The following is a 24,936-nucleotide window of genomic DNA, read 5'->3' on the forward strand; positions in this document are numbered from 1 at the left end:
GTCATATTACTCAGCATTATAGAATACGAATCGAATAGAATAGAATAGAATAGAATAGTGTCTCAACAAGCAAATGGACACAAATGCAATCCATCAACATAAGAGCAGATTTGTTCTATGTCTCGTTGATGCAGATAAGCCAGCAGACGGATAGTTGCACTGGCCACTGAAGGACAGTTCACCGGAGAGCAGAATGGGAAGCTACAGGTATTCAGCCCGACTCCTGGATGAGTCAGCGACCGCTTGAAATAGATACTGCGGGCATGGCCTTGATCACACTTTTCACCAAATGAATCATTTATCAAATGCAAACACTGCTGCACAAAAGTATCGCTTATTTTTCATCTCCTGGTTCAATTGATAAGACAGCCTATGGAAAAATGCACCATGTGTATATAAACACAGTGTGTGTAAACAGTGTTTGGGGGAACATTGGCAAAGGCCGGGCAGCATTGTTCCCCGGAGCTTTTTGTTTGTGTGTGTTTGTGTGTATCAAGAGGTTGGGAGCGTACATTTTGGCCTGGTTATGTTTGCAGAAGGGCAATCAGGCCTTGTGCCCAAAACCAGTCAGTGGAGCCAACCAGATCTGGGCAAATATGCAATTTGTGTGTCTCCGCATGCATACACACACATACTGCAGTAGTGCGGTAACACACATACACACCCAAAGAGTCAAACACATAATGCATATGACACAAACAAACAAACAGGAATCCAGGTTTTCTCTCTCTCCTTGTGTCTCTTTGTATTTCCCTCTCTCGCAAACACACACATGCACAGCCGCCCAGACAAAGAGGCACACTCTCTCTAACACACAAAACAGTCTCAACAGAAAACTCCTCTCCCCTGGCTAAGAAACAGGTTGCCTATTCATATCTCAGTTCATGTCAGGGAGAAATGGCCATGTGCATAAAAGAAGCTTGAATAAAAGCCGATCTCAGGGAGCCTGATTCAGGATTAATCTGCCAGCACTCAGCAGTCTTCAGAGGCTGTAATGCTTTGACTCCTATAGACTGCAGGAGGGCGGAAGGGGAGCACTTTAAATGCTAATAGACCTTTATGATAATAGAGGACAATACAGTGCCGAATCAGACTTTGCATCTTAGATCAATCACACCGAAAATCCCCGTCCTCACCATTCCAAGCCCTACTTCAGAAGAGACTAAGCACCTAACAAACAATGACCCCCATACGCAACCCTTGTGCATTTACTACATGCAAACTATCAGAAAGAATAGACTCCATGAGAAAAGGAAATAGGAAGGAGGAAATGAAAACAGTGAAGATGAGGGAGTATATGTGATGAAAGAGCCTGTTCTCAACTCAAGGAGTGTAATCCTCTTGCAGGCTGAGTTGATACTCTCAGTTGTTTCCAGACCAAAATGCTGCTTGAGCCGCCGGCCTGCCAATGCAGCAGACGCCTGGGGGGGAATCACTGATCTGACTCTGTTGTTCATATGAAGGGTGTTTGCCGTGGTGGCAGAACATCTCTCCTCCTCTTTCTCTCTCTCACCCTCTTCCTCCCCCATCCCTTTCCTCCCTTTCTCCTAAAATGGGACACTGGGAGGTGAGCATAATCAGGATTATGCCGCACAAGCCAGACATACACACACAGAGATATATGCACACATGCACACATTCTTAAATGAAGAAATCCATGTGCATGCATTCGCTCGCATACACAGTTGTGAAGGTCGTGCACACACAAACAGAGATATACTGTGCTGCAGTGATGAAAATCTCTCGCCCACCAGAGGTTTTCAAACATGCAGAACTGCAGATATTCATGTCTCCTGAAGGCAGAACACCATGACTGCAGTGGCCAGAGAAAAAAAAAAGAGTTTGGTTATAAAGAGGACGGAGTGGAACAGCAGAGCATGAGTGCAGTAAAGAGAGAGTCCGGGTAGACTGTGAGGGTCAGGCAGCAAAGATAGCTAAGAAGATGAAAGAATGAATAAAACAAAAGAGGAGAAATTAGAAACGGATTTTGCTTTAGGCTAAAAAAGAGGCTGCTGAAGTCAAACCCACAGAAAGTTTCAGTGGGGGGAAAAAAGAAAGGCAGGAGAGGAGAGAGTAATGGGATTGGTGATGTGCGATGCTGATGGTGAAGGCACAAAAAGAAATATCTCCCAAACCATAACCTACCACATCTTCATCCATTAGGAGGCCTATAGAGCAGCGGTAAATATCCTGTGGCCAACCACAAGCCCTCACACTCTATAACACTGCTATTAGCCTCAGTCAACCATTATATAGACTGATGAGACGAAACATCAAGGGATGAAAAGACTTTTCAGTCGAGAGGGAGAAGGGTTTTGACCAGTAATGGAAAGCTTCCATTGTACTTCAGTGGTGGACCTTTTTTTCCCAATGAGGCAGTTGTTGAAAGAATGACCCCAGCACAGTTTCTTCAGGGTTCTGAGCACTTAACGGTGTTCTTGGATGACTTCATCTATTCTGTTATATCCCTCTGAATCCAGCAGATTGCAAAGGAAACTGGCAGCATACTGTCAAATATCTTTCAGGTAGCCACTTGTGCGGTATGAGTAGGTACCTTAAGGTCCATTTAATTCTCTTCATGTATGCTTCTGGAGCACTTGTAAAGCTCGGATGGGATGAAATTGAGACCAGAAAACATGAGCAGCTGTGTTGGAAAACATCTTGTCCCCTGATGAAAAAAGCCAAGGAAGCGTGTCTTCTTACATAAAATGAAGACAACTCAACTATGACTTCCAACTTCAGATGCTTGAGTCAGTAACAAAAGATTAAAAGCAAGCGAGAGCTGAAGTTTACACTTTGGAGGAGGGCAATGAAGCATGCAGTTATTTGAATCAGCTCACTTTGAGATTCTGGGTCAATTTGGGATCAGAGATATTTTGTAAAAACAGCACTTTAAATTGTTGTTAATACAATGATGAAGTGTTTTGCATGTCTTAGAGCTCGGATTTGATAATCTGAATGCCTTGTTCATAGCACTGCTGCTGCTCAGGATTTTAAGTAATGAAATACAGCATTTAGGGCTATTATGTCACACAAAGCTGACAGAAATGTGAGCACATGTTAATAAAGAATCAAAATGGCGTTAGATAATTTCCTTCTTCTTGGTCTTTCAATCGCGCCCCTCCAGGGATTGCCACAATGAACCATCTGCCTTCATCTTATTACCTGCTCCCTCATCTCCATTTCCTCCTTCACAATTTCTGTCTGAGGTGTTTCTCTTCTCCTACCTGGCAGCTCTATCCCCGGCAATATATCTTCTGCCTCTTCATAGAGCAAACCATCTCCAGTATTGTCTCTAAACTGCTGTTTGTTTTTAATCCTGTCCATCCCGGTTATCCCCTAAGAAAGTCTCAATATTTCCATCTCTGCTACCTCCAGCTCTTCCAGCTCAGCCTCCTTTAAACAATACAACTGCCGCAATACATCACAGTGGGTCTTACTGCTGCCTTATAAACCTTCCCTTTTCCCTCTTGCTCCTGCTGCTATCAGAATTTAAATGGCTTAGAAATCTTTTAGAGGAACCTCTAGGACTATCTGAGATCTATTAAATACACTTCTTCCCATGGTATATATAAATTCTCAACCTTTTTTCAAGGCCTAAATTTCATTTAGATCCGTTTTTATAGATACTGCAACAACCAGATTGCAACGTATGTTTATTTTCTGATCAAAGTAGTCATGGAGTTGGTTGAAAAAACAACAACAAAATGATTGGCAAAAAAAAATCCGTTTGCGATAAAAACAGATTTGCCCATTTTCCATAATATTATCCCACATCCAGATAAATTAAAAGAACAGCTAACAGAATTTGGCCAGATCAGACAGCAGACAAAATTATATTATCCAGCCAGCATGGATTTTATTGCTCGCTCTGAAACATGGGGAAAAACACTTGTAGAATAATTGACTCTGTTTCTGTCTGTATGCGACACGTCTGTGGCTTATGATTCAGGAAAAATTTTAACTATTATGGCCACTAATAGCTTCGAATCCCATTGGTGCTTCAGGTTAAATATTGCTTCACTCGCCGCTCTCCTGTATTCTGTTGTCAAAGACTGATGACTGCATTGTCACAGAGGGGATGGGGACATCACGCTACACAGATCTCAGCAAGCGGAGCGTATACACAGCCAGGAACACACATAGGGAGGCTCGCCCTCAAGGAGCAGTTTATGTGGTAATGTGCTTTAGATTGGGGCTGTGTGTGCAGAGATGATGGGCCGGGTAACAGATGGACAGGAGTCTATTCCCTAGGCTACCAGCCTTCTGCTTACCACATAGCCCTGCCAAGTCTACAATCCCCATCCATCTCCTACAGTCTACACCCTCTCATCACCCCCCCCCCCCCCTCCCCCAACCTCAATTCCTTCGACTTCCCATTTCATCTCTACTGTTTCACACCATCCTGTTGTGTTACTCAACTTATTCCCACCTCCTCACCCTCAGTCATACTTCCCCACACCTCCTCGACCTCTTCCTCCCTCTTCCCCTCTACACTTCGATTACTCGTGGCAAAAAATGAAAAAATATAAAGCGTAGTCTGCCAAACCAAGGCCTAATCCCTTGGTTTTTCTTCATGTAGTAACAGCCTGAGCAGCCATCCCTCTATTTCTTCGTCCATTCCTGCAGTACCGGGCAGTTGGCCAATGCTCAGATCCCAAGCTAGCAGCCACATGCTGCAACTTTCGTTCATAACATGTTGGAGCGCCACATTAGATAAGTTTCCCTCCAAGGAGACAGTGTACATTAGATTAACACCCTGACTCGGGCCAGGAAGCGTAGTTATTACAGGAAGCTGGGAAGCTGAAATACCCCTTAGCAAGCACGTTAGCTGGCCCTCTCTGTGGCCAGATCACGCTCAGTCGCACTCAGAAGGCCTATAAAAAGAACAGCTCTCTGCAGACTGCTGTGCCGTCGGGGTGTGGCATGGCTTCATTGTCACATCTACAAGTGACGGCTCAGTGAAGTGAGGATGACAGTTAAAGCCAGGTGTGCAAAAGTATAAAGAAAACACTTTGAAAGTCCAGGAGTCTGTGTGTGTGTGTGTGTGTGTGTGTGTGTGTGTGTGTGTGTGTGTGTGTGTGTGTGTGTGTGTGTGTGTGTGTGTGTGTGTGTGTGTGTGTGTGTGTGTGTGTGTGTGTGTGTGTGTCTTTCTATGAATTACCTCTGATAATTGAGAGCTTTGCAGTGACAGACACCTGGCCTTCGCTGTTGCGTGCCACGCACTCGTAGACGTTCTCGTCTCGGGGTGCTCGGAGCGGTTGGATCCTCAGCACGGCACCTGCACCCTCATCAAACTCTATAGTCTGGACAGCCACAGAACAAGACATATTAGTCACAGCAGAGTAAACAGGCAAATCCTATTACTAGAGCAGTAAAGCACTGTGTAGCATGTCAACACTTCTGAATAGCTTGCAATGACTGCATTAATATAACAATAAAGAAAGCATACTCGTTTATCAAGCTTCATTTCTGTTTAAATGGTTTAATTTTAGAAATGTAAACTTTAAAACAGAAACACAGACATGACACCTTCCTGGCGAGAGTTTGTGTCTTACTTACTTACTTACTTACCGACGAGGAGAGTTGGATCTGGGCCCCCTGCTTGAAATTCAGTGATTCTAATATTAGGTCACATTACTGCATTAACATGGAATCACGCCTCAATGTAGCTACTGGAAATAACAATTCTCTGGACTATCCTGTACTGCAGGATTGGAATTTTCAACAGCATTATATTGCCCAAGACCATTTATCATAATATATCAAGTCGTTCATATTTCTATCATTCACTGTGACCAATGCAAGGAATGTGTATCAGAATAATACTGTTATCAAGTAATGTCTTCCAAAAAATGAAATTTGGGACTTATTGCCGTCTTGCTGAGCTTGAGGTGGGAAGATTGATATCATGCTAATAGCTCTCTTTTATTTTATTTAACAGTGATTTTGAAGCCAGGGAGTAAATGAGCTCATCTTGGCATGAAGACCAGCAGCTGGAGGGCACAGTATGTTTCAGTCTATGCGCACCATATAGCAAATCTATCAATGACTAACCAAAAAGTTCATTAATTAGCATGTGATTTTAATGATTTCATGCAGGCAGCCTCTCAGTAATAAAGACACACTGCAGCCCGGCAAAGAGAAAACATACACCACATAATGCCAAGCAAAGACAGGCCTTCTGTTGTGTAGTTTATATGCAGACAGTACAAAAAGGTTGTGAATTAAAATCTGGATAAGCTTCACAGAATCAGGATAGCCGTTCTCTCTAGTTTCATTCCTTCGCTGAAATCAAATCATCAATGAAGCCTCATGTTTAAGAAACAGGCATAAGAATGCGCTTGATCGCTGTACTTGATCAAATTTGAGCTTTTTAGGTAGAAAAGAAATGCGGTGAGAAAATCTAAAATGCAGATCAACGCAGCATTTTATCCATCTTTTCGACAGCGTGCATTCACATCATCAGACATCTTTGTCAACTGACATTTGTATTTGTCATGCATTTAAAGGAGTAGCAGTTCAGTTGTGAACTGTGACAACCACCTCGATACGCTGGGAGTTGACCTTCTTGCCCTTCTTGTTCCAGTAGACAGCGGGCTTGGGATTGCCGTTGGCCTGGCACACGAATGACGCCACCCCCCCTGACACTCCGATCTGGTCCGTGGGAATCTTGGTAAACTTTGGAGAGGCTTCGAGAAAATAAAAGGAGAGGAGAAAATAAACACTGAACATGTCAAAATAAGACACCTGAACATCGAACAAGCTCTCTCAAGCAGGAACGACCCCCCCCCCTGCTGACCACACCCCATTCCACTGTCAGAGACTGGTCAGGCTGACTTGTGTCCCGATGGCTGTGTGTTGTGCTTACTTCCTGGGTATCACCTAGAGGACAAGCTGAAGGACTTCCTGTGGGTCATAAATAAAGTATAGGGTTGTGCTTCAGAGGAACATCCTTCTGTCTCTCCCTTCCTCAGTCGCTCCCTCTCCTTCCTCCGGGGCAAGCTGCCATTGTAGTGCACGCAGCATAAGCTGTCATGACACATGAGTGTTTCACAGGTAGGAGAAGTGTTGGCTACAAATTCACAGCATTTAATTGGCTTAAATGTATAAATATCAGAAGTGTCATCCCGCGTCTTTACACGACGAATAACACCTATAAGGGATTCGCAAATGCATATTCTAATAATCCGAATAGGAGCTGTAAATTTAGATTTTATCTCCAGATTTATTATTCAATCCTTCAAAATGTATTTTATTTTAAGTATTATAAATTCTGTATTATGTGTTTTTTAACTTCAGGTTTACCTTGCTGTTTTCATGCTTGACATATCATCATTGTATACTTGAAGGTATTTTTCATCCACAGTTTTAAAATCAGTCTTTGCATACACTTCAATGGGTTTCTTTCTCTTTTATTGCTTACTATTTATGTCCTATTATCACTCCGTCAGTCATCTGTGTTGACTTAAAAGTGTACTAACCTTCATCTAAACTGATACAATTGACAGATTTGTGTCCATCTCTTGCTTTGTGGAATAATGTCATTGGCTACAATGCTTCTGAAGTGGGACGTTGAAACACTGCAGCTTCCCTGTGCGAGAAAATAGCAATATCCAAGTGTGATATTGAGCCCACAACAGTACTGAACCTACACTTTTCACAGTGACTGAGTCAGATCAGTCAACCAGCCTCCTGCATCCACCCGTCGCTATCTGTCTGTGGCCTGTTGCCATGGTGCCCAGCTTAACTCCTCCTCAGCTACAGAATCGCTGCTATCCATCAGGGTGAAGTCAGGATGACCCTTACCATAGCAACCTGGATCCCTCCTCCCCTAGGTCTGGGTGGGTGAGGTCTTCCTGCAGTGTTGATTCACTTCTGCTCTGAAGACGACGCAGGGGAAAGACAGCTCCCTCCCAACCAGTCGCAAGATGCTGCTAAAGTCTGATGCATGTCTTTCTATTCCTGCTCACTTCACCAGTTAAAAAGGACACGGACCACGTTCCACCTTCACTACAATGCTTGACAACAACCAGAATAATATTGTATCAGATGGCTGCTCCCCTGCCTGCCGCACTATGTTGTCTCTAAAAGGCCCACTCTGAAAAATTTCTGGAATAAAGTGGTTTCATTTTATGCGCGCCATAATCCTCTACAGGAAGAAGGGAGAAACTAGTACAGTACTTTCAATCAGAACAAATTTATGCCCACCATTTTAGAACTCAAGAGCAGGATATTTTCCCTGCCTGTTAAGACTCTCAGAAATACACACAAAGTATTGAGCAAATTGCCCCTTTTCCCTGCCAACAATATGAGGAAATGAAGTATCGAGGGCCCCCCCCCAATAGAATGTCATGGTTGAAGCCGCTTTCTCCTGGCTATCGGATTATGAATGAATTTCATGTTCTTCTTCGGGCTTCGGCGTGGTTTTAGGTGGCTTTATGTTGAGTCCAAAGTGTTTCCTATGTTCTCTTTAAATGCACTTCAACACCAATCCTCGTGCAAAACCGACCCCACTGGCAATGTTACCACTTAAGCCTCTTCTGAAAGGCAGAGAAAAGCCCTGCAAGTCACTGGCTCCGGATGGATTTGCCCCGAACATAAAGTTGTTATAATAGAAAGCTTCTAGAAAGCGCCCGAGAAAATAAAGAACTAATGAAGAGAACTGTCTCTTTAATAGCGGGTTTCACACCATTATCAGGGACCAGTCACGTCTAAAACTGACCTATTAATATAGAGTTTTTTAAGGAGCAGCTTTGTGGCCTGCACTCAAGTGAATAACTGAATGCATGTATGCTAATGTATAAGAGGCACCAGCAGGTACAGTGTGTGATGATGACCCACGTGGCAGAAAAGCTTTGGGAAGTCAGTGACTTTGCTTGAGGTCAGGCTATAATCAGGGTATGAGTTAAAGAAATGCAAGCCTGGCTTTAGAAAAACTCTTTTAGGCATATTAATGTAACTTCTGGTGAAATGTTACATTATAAACAGCCATAAAAGGCATTACTTATGGCAAAGGTATTAAGTGCAACCGACTGTGGTCTGACAAGCCTTTAAGTCACTTTTAATAATGCATTTCTTCCTGTTTGTGTGTCTAAGCTGTCAAATCTGTTTGCTTCTCACGGCCAAATGTGTGCAAAAAAAAAGAAAAAAGAAGAGGAATTAAAATCTCTGAAATTAGGACAAATGGTCTCAAGCAAGAGGAAGGCAAATGCATTAGTTCAGTTCATTTTTTAGTTCCTCTAAAAAAAACCAAAACAATTAATATCAGGACACGTAGGAAACAAAATGAATATGAATCACTGACTTCCTGCGGATGCTTTTGAAATTGTTTTAAAAAGATGAGCATTGATCACGATTGTGAGTGAAATTTCACACATTTGCATAAAACTCTAAATAGCGATAAAGCGGCAGTGTGTGCGATAATATTTCATTCATTTTCCAGTAAGTGAAGTTCATGACTTTTGTAAAAGGTACCTATTGATTTTTTTTTTTCGCACTAAAAGGTTTTAAAACAATCTACTCCAACATATCACTCATGAGGAATTGATAAAAGGATGACAATTTAAATTTCTGTTGATGGGATGTCAGGGCGGGAGTCGACATCTGGTGAGCTTTTTTCTTTTAAGGCGCAATTGTGGGCAAACAATATATTCAAGTAATACAAAATTATGTGACCAATGTGTGTGACTTTAAACTCAACTTTATTTCTATCCAGAAACATCACAAAATCTGCCATCCAATAATTGTAAAACATTGAAACAAAGAATTCTAGGGTATGTATGCACATGGCAACACATAGATATTATCAAATTTGACTATGATTGTGAGTGAGGTTAATGTACAACAGCTTAATTATTTGCACTGTTGATGGAACTTGATTCAATTTGTCAACCTGTGCCCCTTCAGTAGTGATAACTGTTACTATCAGCCACATCGGTACTATGCTAATCTTTGAAAACAGTAAAAAGCTCATTTTATGAAAGAAAAGAGTAAAAAAAAAAGTATTTGCTTTCAAGTGTAATGAGTAAAAGTAATAAATCATGAGATAAAAGAGATAAATAAATAGTAAAGTATAAATACCTAAAAATCTACAATCATTTTGTTAATTTCCAGCCCTACTTGAAATAATAATGGCGTTTTTCACTTTGTTTCAAATCCAAACAAAAGACAATGTTGCAACAAAGAAGTTAGAATTTAAGATTTTGTCTTTTTCTTTGTCGAGGAAGTGATCGAGACGTGGAGAGAGCTTTATTTGTAACACTATCTGTTCTGCCAAGAGACACCGTAGGTGGTCTAAATCTTCTATTCAACAACCTAAAGTTGGCTGTTGTGTAATTCTACCACTCACATTGAATATGATAATATTTCCACGGTGACGTCAGTCTCTAAGTAAATCAAACTGGTTCCGCAAATGTAAAATGATATACAAATCAGACAATTCATCCACTATCTCCATCTTAAGCTTATCTCATCTCCTTTTGAAAAATCAAGTTGGTTTTTCTGAGCGGAGACAGCAGTGTGTGTGTGTGTGTGTGTGTGTGTGTGTGTGTGTGTGTGTGTGTGTGTGTCACTAAGGCAGGAAATCTGCGGAAATGTTATAATCAAGAAATTGATGAGGAACATGCCGATGAGACCTCTCGGCTTATCAAAACACATTAACCATGAAACAGTCCACAGATGATGTAGTGGCAGGCCTGGAGTCACCTCTCAAACACACACACACACACACACACACACACACACACACACACACACACACACACACACACACACACACACACACACACACACACACACACACACACACACACACACACACACACACACACACACACACACACACACACACACACAGAGTGATACATACCTGGTGCGCCACCACACACACTGCTGAAAGGACTTGTTAGCAGGATAATCAAAGGCAGCAGCAGACAAAGGGGACATTGGCGAAGGCAGAGCCCCAGAATCGGCCTCCTGGACGGGGCCACAACTTGACCTGTTGCCGGCAGTGACATGGCACCGATGTGGGCTGGTCGCAGATGGCTGAGATATAGGAGGGGCTTCACTCAAAAGGGGTAGGCACTCTGCAGAGAAAAAATAATAATAAAAAAAAAACAAAGGTCAGGCATATTTTTTCCCACATCTGATTCATCATTATGCTCAGCGGTAGCATTTGAAAAACATCTGTGCACCATGAGGCAGGATGGAAGATATACAATATTTTATGTTGATTCTCATGAAGAAAATTAAAGAAAAATCCATGCTAATGCAGGATTAGGTCTTTTGATTTAGCCAGAGCACTTCTGACTTGGGATTAACAGCTCAAGCAGGGCAGCTCTGACTGAACTAATACCAGAACAATAGAGCCACTGCTCAATAACTATGACAAGAAACAGCCCAAAATACTTTTCGACGTGCCGCTTCTGTTTAAATAAGTCCCCTTTTTAGTGAGCCGTGAAATGAGCAGCAATGATACATTTTTAAGGGTTCTTTTTTTCCTCAGACGTCCTCGTAATTTCATTTTAGCTCCGGCCTAATTCCTTCTTAGCGTTCGGTATTTTAGTGTTCTGGTGGCACATAAAAGTGTTAATGCAATAATACATTCAGAGTGTGCCACAGTAATGGAAAACACTTAAACAAAGAGGATTGAGGGGTCAGCAGAAATGCGGCAAAATTCAATAACAGCAAATGTATCAGAAAACTGCTGCTTTAATAGATGTCCCCCCTTCTTGCTAATCCTTTGCCTTGGGGGGGGATCTCCATCAGTGTTTTGCTCTCTTTGCTCACGTAAACACGTGCATGCAGAGTCACACACATCTGGAAGCTTGAACATAATTCAGCTCTGTCTGCTCACAGAGATTTAGACAAGCCGTGCAGAAGCTCCCCGTCTGGGAGTCAATAACTCCTCAGTCCTATTGAGCTCTTCCGACCCCCACCGCACGGCCCGATGTGTCAGAACGCAGGTGGGGGGACCAAATGAGAAAGGAGCCTTTGTTAACCTGTCATATATCACACACGTACATGTCTGCCTTCCAGTGTGAGCCCTGGATGACATATATTCTCTTGGGGAGATATAATATGCATTCACAGGTGACAGGCCACCATCTGATTGGCACATAAATATGTGCAAACAGCCATAAGCGCACTTTCACCCCGACGTCGCCGGGACGCTGGCAGAAATGGAGTAGTCAAGAGATTAGGCCGACCCTTACTCGCCTTTACTAAATGAAAGAGGCATTTCTGGTGAGTTACATATTCAAAGACTCCTCCAACCACTTATTGAGCTAATGACCTGCTCAAACACATTACTGTCTGCCAGTTCCTACACTAAAAATAGCTCATCTGAAAACATGGCCATCTATCTGATCCGGGCTCTTTTTCTCGCCGCTATGCCCTCGTCTTATCTAACACTGCGTAATAGCCGTTGAATAGAAAAGCTTTCAGCGTCCCTTTTTTCAATTGAACAATGTGATAAGAAAAATCAGATCACAGCTCATTCAAGCACCATTGGCAGCATGTTAAGAAAATTCTCCTGTTACCCAAACTCAATTTGGCTGCATTAATCTAACCGGGGCTACCGTTCTGCATGGAACCACATGGCCACTGAAACATCATAGGTTGAACTGTCTGTTCCCTGTGTCTTGTGTCCTGAGTGCACCCGAGCCTTAATGTCTCGCCGCCACCTCAGGCTAACCCTTTCCATCATTTCTGTTTATCCTCCCCTCCCTGTTGTCTTTCACCTGCTGACAAAAGCCTCTCTGCTCTACCTCCACTATAGCTGCACACCCTCTAAGTAATCCCCAATCTTACCCTCGTCTCACTCCTGCATTAGTCTTTATATACTTTAAAGCTCCTCTCCTCCCTTCTCCTTTTATCCCGTTCCTCTCTTCCACCCTTTACTTTCCTCCTCGTCCTCCTTGTTAACCTCTCCTCTCTTGATGCCGCTTCCTCCGCGACACCCCGTCATTCATCTCCCTCTCTTTTTACACGCTCTCTAACCCCTGCTTGTATACAAATCCTCTTCCTCTTCCCAGCTGCCCTGCGCCGGCTGCTCCAGCTGTTTTTGGTCCATTGACACAATTCAAACAAAAGAGCTTAGAGCATCCCACAGCTGTGAATGTCGAGGGAAGACGCCAAAACAGATTCAGAGAGAGGCAGCGGTAGACCCGGCCAGACCGGGCACTTGTGGGGCGTTTAATGTTGATGGTATCCAACATGCTTCTTCATCTCTGTTTATGCAGACAGAGCACAAGCATTCACTTTACTTGTGGTAGAAGCATAATTATTAGGTGTGAGAGTGAAAATGCTCATGACTCAGGCCCAACCTCCAGTGTGTACAGCCCCCTCAGAGATATCACAACCTGCTCTCCCTGATCATCTGGCTCAGCATCCAGAGACAGAGGACAGCAGGGGTTGGTCTTATTACCTTTTTTTTTTTCTCCCCCAGCCTGACAACACAGATGGTCAGCCAGACAGATAGATTGATGGGGATACATGTGCTATTTATTGCGGAGAGGCAGATAATGACACCATAGCTCAGGTGGTGAAATGTACACCGGTTATTGTGCTCCATCAAGCTGATGAAATAACATTGTTTAGGTGGCATCCAACCTGCCCCTGCTCCACTGGGGCCCCCTCGGAAGATGACATGTTTTGTTTTTCTCACCTCATCCCCACCCACCCCTGCACCTTACCCAGGATGCCTTTCGCCACAAGTGGGTTGAGATGGTCTCACAAGGCCTGTCACCATGACAACAAGCCACGAGCGTTCATAGAAAGACCAGATCTGTTTCCTGCAGCGCCGTGCTAGGCTGTGAGATAGTACACCTGATAGGAACCTTGTGTTCTTTAATTTCTTTCAGCTTTAGTCTAGATCCAATGCTGGGAGCATAAATTACCCTGCTGCTACATTTTTATTTTTGTCCTGGTTTTTTTAATTTATTTTATTACTTGTATTCACAAAGGACAGGACAAGCAAACTAAACTCTAAACTTTTCAGGGCAGTATTCCTCATTTATCCACTTTAATAATTTCTCATTTGCCTTTTTTCATCCCAAAACACTCAAAAGTTGAATCCATCTTCTTTATCCAGTTTGGGACGCTGTGGCCGATCCCAGCTCGCAATGTGCAAATGTGGGGTACATTGAGGCAAGAGGCAGGAAGTCTTGGAATCGGCATTGCAAGACAATATTAAAGATATTTTGCACATTTACATTTTTCTAGCTCAAAAATATCTTTCCCCAGCTTTGTGTGCCAGCTTAAAGAGGAGACATGTGGCGTGGGACCAATGTATTAGGAGGGACTGGGACTGATATGACTTCACGTCTCTATGACCCCGGACCCTGTAGGCACTCACAAACTCATGCGCACACACACACGGGGCCATACGCACACACACACACGCATATAAACATGGCAGATGGCAAAGCATCATGGGGGAGATTTGCACTCACTCTCTCACACTTCCTTTCCCTCTCTCTTAAACACACACACACACACACACACACACACACACACACACACACACACACACACACACACACACACACACACACACACACACACACACACACACACACACACACACACACACACACACACACACACACACACACACACACACACACACACACACACACACACACACACACACACACACACACACACACACACACGTTGAGGATCAGAGACGCAGGATGAAGCACGGCTTACTGCAGGCATGAGCTACACCGCCCTGGTTACATTTTTAGCAGTGGAAATAAAATATCTGAGGTTTTCTCTCGAACAAGAAAACACACCTGTCACTCAAATGCTGCGATTCTTTGCCCTGAATTCAAATGAATCTGGAGACCTGGTTACCTCAGCTAAATCTCTTATCAGTCTTGTTTAATGCTGCAGAATACTGAAATTAGGGCTGGAGACGCCGCCAACGACATGCATCCAAACAGCATAATCAAGGGAGAAATTGACAAATAGCAATAAAATTTCCAATGAGGAGTTCCTATTTTTATCGCTGGAAACTGCAAAGCTATAAACAAGGCTTCTGCTGGAGTTTCATATCACACTTCTGAGAGTAAATATGACTCATGGATACAGCCGAGCAAACCTGCAGGCATGGAAGGAAAGCCCATATATGTAATTATCCTTTTTTTTTTTTTTTTTCCAGGAGGAGAGGAATCAATAGTCAATTAGAAAGAAAAAGACCGACTATCAAGTGTTTTTCTGATCACTGGTGGATTTGACTTTCTTGTCACTCTCGTGTCACATTAAAGAGAATGATTTTGAGGTTTAATTGTGGGTCAGGAACAAAGAAATTTTAAAGAGCTCATTCTCTAATAAATTGTAATTTGCATTTTTCAGTGGCTCAGTCATTAATTAGTGAAGTAAATTCTAAATGAGATTACTAATTGCACCATTAATCATTAATTGACCCAAAATAACAGCAGAATAATTGAAGGACCAGCACAGGGGCATTTTCTGGTAAATTCAGAAATTACCTCAGTCTGAAATGTGCCTGTGTTTCGCCGACTCTTGGCCTCACTCATGCTGATCTGATTTGTTTTTGAATTTGCCTTGTTTTCACTGCTGCACTTTACACGGCTGTCTCAGCTGCAGCTCCGCCTCACAACAGAGGTTTTCAACCCCACTGGGACTTAAAATTTAATTAATATCAAAGATGTCTAAAGAAATGACGCACTGGGTTGGATGTTTTCTTCAATATTTTTTGTATCTGTGTTAAAAAGATGTGCTTTCAGTTTACATGTTTGTATTAGCTGACAGCATTTATGTATACACATGCATTTATTTGAGTTTTTATTGATTGCAATTGTGTGACAGGTGAGTGCCAACATTAATTTTGCAGTAGTCGTGACAGCTGTCTGCAGTCCCAGGTTTGTAGTTTACATAGTCTAAATATATATTTGCAGATTTTCTGTCTCCCATTGCGATGAAAGCACGAGCGTGTAGTCATTTGAGGATTGTAGACTGACTGAACGTCTGCTTTTATTTCTGAATATCATGCCATCTTGCAAAAGGAAGCAGCACATTGCTCTAATTATCATGAAATAGTGACACCTATATAAAAGAAAACCAAACTTTCTGGGGGTGGTGAGAGAACAGGATTTAGAAACCACCTCAGATTATTTTGTGTGGCTTTCGTCTGATAGTCAACATGCTCGCCTGAAGGTCATAATTTAGTTAACAAATCACCTGCAGCTACACGGGTGTCTTTTCTGCACTTTCATTGAATTTAACCCCTTCCACAGTGTGAGACCCCCTAATCTCCTAATCCACTAATCCCAGCGGGGTGTGAAGATGCTAACAGAGCTTTTCTCACTGCGCATCACATCAATACAATTACATACCAGCAGGACATTATCCAGAACAATATAGCTGTTAAAATTACACATCTAATTAAAAAAAGAACAGGAAAAGGAAAACGTCTACTACACTTCAGAGCACAGACCGCACACAGACGGCACACAGATTCATGAAGAAAGGAAAGGGGTGGCGAGAGAAGTGTGACTAACTGAACTAACTTTCCCTCTGACCTCAATCTCTGCATGTCTAGGACAGAGCAAAGCTTGCTGTAGCTCGACAATGGTGTGGCGAATGTACGCCCACACATCTTAAAGGGGCTTCAAGGTCACACCAGAATGAGGAAATCACGTAATGGATGGAAGCGCCTCGGATGAACCCGGCACCAGATGGACTGGAAGGCGCGAAGCAGGAAATGTGTTATCGAATGGTTTAAATGTAGATAAATGACAGATTAATACAGGATGTCACCGCAGTGAAAAGCATTTATTGGCGAAGTAAAGCTGGTCATATAAAGTTTGAGTTAGAGCAGTTGGAATAAAGAGTCACATATGTTCTTTAGATCAAAAGATATATGAAGAAACTACATGGATAAATTAATGATAATATTCGATTGCCAGTCCCTTCAGGCTCATTTTTTGTGAATATTAAAGTCAGAATACCGCTCTGCCAGCTTCACAGAATTCAGGTTTTTCTGATTTTATTGAAGAAAATTGACAAATTTTAAATCGACCTCACATAAATGAATTGAATCACTTGCTGTGAAAATAAGTATACTTCTTTTTTCTTTTTCTTTTTAAAAAATGTGTTTCCGTGCCTCTGCGTGGCTGCTCTCCTTTACGTCAGTGCTTCAGAGTTCCTGTCTCTGTGTCACGGTGTCCCTTTGGATCACACTGCCTTTCTCGCTTGAACTTGTGAACTTTTAGATTTTCCGTTTCACCTTTTTTATATTAAAACGAACTCCTTGGTTTTCGAAAATACTGTCTGGCATCTTGAGTCCACCTCTCCTGAGCCAAACGTAACAACAACACAGCATCAGAAAACACTCACATTCGAAGCAATATCAAGTTTAGAGTCACCAATTAGCCCCACAAGCATGTTTATAAGAAACGTTCTATTTTATTGCATGCAAAATCCACACAGAAATCTCTGAAATTGCAACCCAGACTCCAAAATAAATGTGCAGCAGCCAAACTCAAAGATATTTGAAGAGTGAGACTTTCTGAAAAGACATTTGATTAGCCATCATTCACATATCTTTTATTTTCAATTATAAAAATAAACCTTTTTAAAGCTCCAATATGATGCGACTTGTTGTCTTGAGTACATTTATTTATTTTATTTATTTATTTAAATAGGGACAGCACATATTAATGAACATATAACAAATGTAAATATGTCAGATTATAGCCCTAGGCTAATTTCCATCTGTTGTCCGGAGACAGGCTGATGTAAAAAATCTCACATGTAACAATAAGACAAATTTTCTAATAGTAATTCTAACAGAATGAAGAACCATTATGTAGCTTCCCTCAAAAAAACAAAACACAGAGGATCTGACAGCTGACAGTATATTTTTTGTATTTCTTAACAAAGGAAGAGAAGTAAAAATATTTAGCATTCAGTGTTTTGTGCCAACGACTTAGGCCTTTACCTGTCTCAGATTTGGTTAAAAATCTGATCCAGCACCATACAGCGGGTGGAAAACCTTGCTGCTTGATTTGACAATTTTCATACCTTTCAAATAAGTTAGAGGATTAAATTCTCCTGAATGAGCTCAGGCATTTCTTCAAACCCTGAGGCTCATCAAGCTCTTTCAAATCCCTCAGGGTAATGCCAAAAATGCATTGTCATCCAGCTAAAACATGGCTGCTTCTCTTCCTAAAAAGAATGGGGGGAAAAAAAACCTGGTATTTTGCAAATGCTACTTCACCTGACAGGTAAAGGGTTTTTCATGTGACAACAGTATAGGTGCATGTCCATATACAGACACCTGCGCCACGTTCACGCGAGCGAAACGACAACACGGAGCTTGCAAACATCCAAACGTATTTCGTAATTTCTCCCCGCGACCTTACTCTCTCTGTTGCCTCTTCTTCAGAGGCAGCCGATCTTGTGTGTAGCGTCTCATTACGCAGGCTGATGGTTGAGTCCTTGTCAACTCACTGTCCAATTAGCATATCCAAGGCTGGCAGACTCTTATCCTAGCGGGAGAGAGAACTGTATATACATACTGATGTCCGCATAGTTATGCACTTGCATGTACCTTCCTAATTGTTAAACAGCTCTGACGTATGAGAGAGGAAGCCTTGTCTAAATTGTTCGATGACAGGGACAACTCCCAATCCAAACACAAACGCTTCTTCACATAAAATCCAAAACACGGCTCATAAATGTATTGTGACTAAATGATCAAGTCCGTCAAGCGACACACTGCCATTCAACACACACTGCAGCCAATTAGTGAGCTTCTTGCGGAGCAGGGCTAAAGCTCCCTGACAACAGAGAACACCTTCATCTGCCTGGACGTCATTGTCATTATCCCGGCCATCATCATATTTCAAATGTGCTCCTTTAATGAGAAATGCCAGCCATTATTTTTGCCTCCCTGTTTCAGCTGTTTAGTAAAACCCACACATCTGTTACGAGACACATTTGGGCTGTCTGACGCAGGTTTTAGGATGCGTTGTTAGGCTTGTCCCGATAACAGCGGCCTTGTTAAACACTGATTATACAAACACAATTGCCCAGTTGGGATACCGCTAATGTAGACCTCTTAGACCTCTTTTTCATTCTATTCATTCTCCTATTTATTCCTAGAAGCTACGACGACACACACGATTGAAATTGTGCTGAAGTTGTGCACCTGGCACAACACTGCACGGCTTTACAAGTGCGGGTCTGTGTTCCCCATTCATCTTTACCTTGTGTGCTGCAATCTCGGAGCAACCCTTGATTCATTCTTTGCTTATGTAAAAGATCTTAGCTCCCTTTGGGAGATCTTTAATAATTTTCCTGGAGACACACTGTTGTGTTTGCCTAGGATCCCATTCTCTTGTGTATTTCCGCTACCATAGTATCACCTGTCTCGTGTGGTCACATGATACCTCGTCCTCTGAGAGCTCATTAACTCACACAACGGCAGCAGAGCTCCACAACAACACTTGAGATCATCTATAGAACATTAACATACATTTTATACTCAGTGCAGTTTGTTTTTTTTATTTCGGACAGTGAACGGCATTCAAATATTGCAAAAAAAAAAAAAAAAAAGGATTACTGACAATTTACGGGCCTACTGATAAGAAAAGAAATCAACATTCAATAAGAAGGGTGATTTCGAAGGTATATGCTGGTGAACAAATCCTATTTGCGTCCTACACAGGCGGCCAGCCTTAGCAGTTGTGTCACTAACCAGCCAGTGCATGGCTTCCTGATGGAGATGAGATTTGTGACGCCAAATGAATTTCTCCTTGAGGGACGATAAAGTTGTGAATAGAATTGAAAACCAGAGTAATGGGGTAGAAAAACTGCATTTGTCCTCTGTCTCAACGCTGAAATCAGATGGCGAGTGTGTCTTGGTAAGTGAACAGATGAAATGCTTGTCAAGGGTAGCAGACTTGCGCACGGATGCTTCCCACCGATGACTAGCCATTACTCTCACCTCCGTCAAGCAAATACTTCATCCAAACTGGCATTCCTCAGCGCTGTGGAGACAGAGTAATCACGAAATGCCACAAACAAATGTGGGCCTGCATTCAACAGCCGTGTCAAACAGTCCCGACACCTGCATCTATGCACACGCACACACCCATATAAACACACACAAACATTTCGCAGACTGCAGGAAGTGCCTGCACGCTGACCCCGAAGTGAGACTGATCTTCAAGCTTTTAACTTTTCTGTCACTGAGTTGTGATGATGGAATGAAGCCATAAGTTTCCTGGACATGGTTCCTTTCCCATCCTGCAAAAGTGAAGGTCTTTAAATAAGCCAAGCTGTTTCACTGATCCAATAAAGATGTTCTTTCACAAGGAATATATGCCAAAACCTTTTCCTTTGTGAAATCTGTAAATATCCCTACCTAACTGCAGCGGAGCATAGTTGATTTTAAAAGGCTGCAAAGGAATCAGGTCCAATTATTTTAGGAAAACATTTAAATTGCATTTAAAAAAAAAAAACATTAACTCTGACTGAATGTCGAATTTGTAGTTTAGAGCCGTGATGCTTTCCTCTGTGGTTGTACCTAAAATGACTGCTCTGAGGTGACTTCAGCAGGCCAACAGCTTCCCAATGACATCATTAACCTGATGCTGCAGATGTTAAACAAAGTATGGCCAAATAGAGCTTAGCAGAGTTTTGTCCCCAAAATGAGTCATAAAGCAATGTTGGTATACTGATCAAATAAAAAGGATCCTGGGTGACATAAAGTAAATTACTGACAATCGAAAAATGTCTTTAAAAATGTCCCTGAAGCCACAAATGTGGTTTCAATTTTTTATTTTCTATTTTTTTCCAAATCGAAAGGTCACTCAAGTCATTAGGTATTATTCCATATTATGCCATAAATATTTGTTCCCCTCTAATCCTGACAGTCATACTGAAAAGCAGGGGTGCATATGATTAAAGGAAAACGTACAGATACAAAATCCTGTTTTTTAGTTTTTATCATTAGTTTAATTTTTCATCATCAAATAAAAGTTTGTTTCATTTAATCTTTTAATTGTTGAAAATTGTCTTGACATTAAATATTGGGTGAGGCTGAAATAACCGTTCCAACATTGTGGCATGCTGAAAAAAAAAATTAACTCATCTCAATATTGGATGCTTTACTAAATTGAACACGTTAAATATGTGTGACATGTGTATATGCATATCTTCAAAATAAAAGCGATGCAGTTTATGTTTGCATGTGTCAGTGGGAGCATTGATAATAATGAAATTACACTACATGGAAAACTTGAGCTTTCTGAAAATCAAATGGAAATAAATATGTACATTCAGCTGAAAATAGTTCTAGAAAGTAACCTAATATTATAGATTTTGATTAAAAGTGAAATATTATTTCTTCATACCCTTATGATGTTGTAGAAATGAAATGACCTCGATTGTTATACATTTGGTGGCATGCAGCCTGTCACATATGGTCTAATTTTAGTAAATTATTCCGAAAACAAGCAAACTCATTATCAAATATGAAAGATCTCAATCATGTTTTGGCATCATTCTATCTCACATTAATGCATCCAAGCCTTTAAAGTGCAGAAACAGTGATAAATTTGATGAAAATACACCTGAACACCCATCAAGGGCTTAAAGTAAGATGCATGGACTATTCTGCTTTAGGAATTTATTGAAAGCGAAACATCCAATTCAAAGGGAATCATGCCAGCTCATTCAGAGCGGTCTGTTTAGTCAGTTTGTCTTCCGCTTTATCAGCCATCTTGTCAGTCAGCCCTACCCTCCTAATGACTCCTGTCACTCAGGGATGTAACTGTCACGCCGCGTCAATGGCTGCACTTCCTCCTCCCGTGATTGGATAATGGGCTGTGTGCATCAACACATTTAGCCATTTTCAGTGCAAATGCCAGCCGAGGGAAAAGCTCAGACGACGTGCGCTCATCGTGTATTGTGCAGAAATGCCAACGAGGGGGAAGAGAAGAGTGAGCTCGCTGTTGAGGCAGAGGGAAGGGTTGACCAAAGGACAGCCAGACAGCAGCAACAGCGGCCCTCTTTTGCATAAGGCAGGGGAGCGCGAGAGCGAGGGGCGGGAGGCAAGGTGAGGATGTCTTCAGATGTGGCAGTTGTGATGAAAAGAGAGGCGAACGACTGAAGACAAGAGGTGGAGAAGAGAGGAAGAGGAGAGAGGTAGAGGAGCTGTGTGTGTGCATTATTCATCCCTGCTGACACATCAGAATCTCTGATTCATCTGTGGAAGGGCATCAGTCAAGTCACAACGCATCTCTTAGCCTTCACTCATATGCACACACACAACAATAGAGATGTATGATGAACACACACACACACACACACACACACACACACACACACACACACACACACACACACACACACACACACACACACACACACACACACACACACACACACACACACACACACACACACACACACAAGTATCTATGTAATCGATATAGCTTTAGTTTAGTTCAAGAGGACCCTACTAATCAGAGTTAACAAGTATTGACTTTGGAATTTATAACATAACTTGCACAGTTATGTAAAGCACATTTTTGTGAGTATTGTCACTTCTTGGTCACTTGTAGTTTCAAACATACCTAATTGAAATAAATGTCCTTTAATATAAAATACAAAAAGTACAAGAAATGCATTCTACAAGAAAAAAAAAGAAAAGAAAGAAACTCTTGACTGCAAGTCACTTGTGTGCATGGCCAATTTGAAAAAAATCTACTTGCAAGCCATGTGCAAATCTTTGGTATAACACAATGGATGTCTTTTAATGCTCTCATACATCATTTGCAGTGACCGTTTTGATTTTTTGATCATTATATGCCGTGATAAATTTCATACAGTGCAGCACTTTGTCATACAGGATGCAATTACTGTTAACTGACTGTGTGTGTTCCCATGTGACTACTAAATGCTTGCTGTTTGTGTAGAATATCAATAATCAAATGCCGGGCAGCCATGGTTCAAATCAACGGTAAAAGCATTTTTTTCCCAATATCACTGGTTAGGTAGCTAATATATCTATAATCTCACAAAACAAAAACAAATGTATCTCAAGTGCAATGAAATGGGCGACATTTCACATTGGATAAGGCTTTTAAATGTCAAACAACAAGCTAACTACCACAATTTGCTCAAAAATGGAAGTGAAACGTACACACACACACACACACACACACACACACAAGTGAAAGTTTCAAGTGAAAACTATCATGCAAAAACCATTTCAAGGCCTTTTTTTTTACAAAGGTTACAAAGGGGGGTGGGGGGTGAAATTGGCTTTTAAAATTGAAATTAAACTGAGACTTTATGGAGTTTTCATATCAAGGAATAATTATTTTTATGATTAAAAATTCTACTTTAATTTCTGATGTTTGTCTTTTCATCCAAGGCGCCCAGCCCCTCAGACCTCATTCTGCATTCAGTATATGCATTGTTTTCAGCAACCCCTGAATAAACAAGTGGAGAAGAAGAGCAGACAAAAGCTCACTGTTTGGAAGGCTTCGGAAAGGTCAATTAATATCAATGCCGAGACAACAACAAAGTTTCTGTCTGCTTGTAATACAGGTGGCTGTGCTCGGAGCATCAAAGTTGCGTGTCGTGATGTTCTCCTTTCCTTGCAGCCGGCTGGTACAAAGCAAAGCAAAGCAAATGTGCACAGAGATTCTGACAAAACCTGGGAGTGGGCTTAACATTTAACACAAGGGAAGCGAGTGGAGAGCGGAGCAGTTAGGGTACTGCTGCTGCGAGAATCTGGGAATAAGACTTCAATGAGGCCTTTGACGTGAAACCAAAGCTGCTCTGCTGGGAGCATACGTCATCTGGCATATTCAAGTCTGGATGGATCTTACAGGGGTATCTGCTTGGAAGGAGCAGAAAACCATTGAGGCCGAGAGTTGAACCTCACGAATTGCTATTTAAGGAGTACATGCCATCACTGATTTCATAAGCAGGCGCTCCTCGCTGTGTCTGGAAGAATACCTGTGAGGCCGGGCAGCTTTTGACTCCTGCAAAAGAATATGTGATCTGCTTCCAACTGACACACCGAGGAAATTTGCCAGTTCAATCATTCTGCTTTCTCTTAACGTCTTGTCCTCTGTCAAACTAATGCAAATATCTACATCCCGAGCTTTCTCATTAAGGTGGAGTATCTTGTGTGTTTTCCTGTTGGGGAGTAAAACTTAAAAAAGAAGAAAAAAAAGAAAATCAAGGGATCTGCTAAAGAGAGGAATCCAAGCGTAAAAATGACTGATTAAAATAATTAGGGATGTGGAAATGGTGTGGAACAATAACCAGCAAACGCACAATGCCCGAGGGAAAATTTCCCATCTGTGTGTGAGGAGGAAGACCTCCCTCGGATTCTCCACGACAGTGCAATTTTCCAGTACACAGAGGCCACACAGCAGAAATGGAGAAAACCTAAACAGGCATTCAGAGTTTACATGATTAAACCCCAAACAAGCAGTAGCCCTCGGAAAATGTGTCAGGATGAATCGATGTATCATTAAATTACACTCTGCCCGCATGCATGAGTGGCTCTGTTAAAGGCAAATCCTTCTGCGTATAATTATAGACATATGAGTGGTCTCGGGGCTAAAATCACTGTCTATATGTGCAGATGGGCTTGTTTTAGGTAATGCTTCAGAGTAGCAGATGCAGCAAACACTCCATTGTCTCGAAAACAGTCCTGCTAAATAAGTCCATCCATGTTACCACCTGGTGCCTCACATATGAGAAATTATTTTGATATTGGGGTAATGGACCCTATGAATTCATAACATGTCTGTGATAGGCTCCTAAAAAGTATTGAGGATGACATTACCATAATAGGCTTTGCAGTGCAATCACTGAAACATGACTTAAGAGTTTCCTTGATTCTTTTTCGAAGATATCCTTGAGAAATCT

The 24,936-nt window shown here is 41.8% G+C and overlaps 1 protein-coding gene across 1 annotated transcript in view; it reads right to left on the reverse strand.

Moving 5' to 3' along the window:
• The window catches only part of LOC308122693 (receptor-type tyrosine-protein phosphatase S-like), a 67,789-nt gene that overhangs the window by 41,956 nt on the left and 897 nt on the right, over positions 1-24,936 (reverse strand). Inside the window, exons 2-4 of the mRNA XM_080484695.1 lie at positions 10,871-11,087; positions 6,547-6,692; positions 5,165-5,306 (exon numbers count right to left, since the gene is read on the reverse strand). Of these exons, the coding sequence (XP_080340821.1) occupies positions 5,165-5,306; positions 6,547-6,692; positions 10,871-11,018 (436 nt within the window). The 5' untranslated portion in view covers positions 11,019-11,087. The remainder of the gene's footprint in view (positions 1-5,164; positions 5,307-6,546; positions 6,693-10,870; positions 11,088-24,936) is intronic.

Source organism: Lipophrys pholis, assembly GCF_963383615.2.
Source record: "Lipophrys pholis genome assembly, chromosome: 1".
NCBI classification, from domain to species: Eukaryota; Metazoa; Chordata; class Actinopteri; order Blenniiformes; family Blenniidae; genus Lipophrys; species Lipophrys pholis.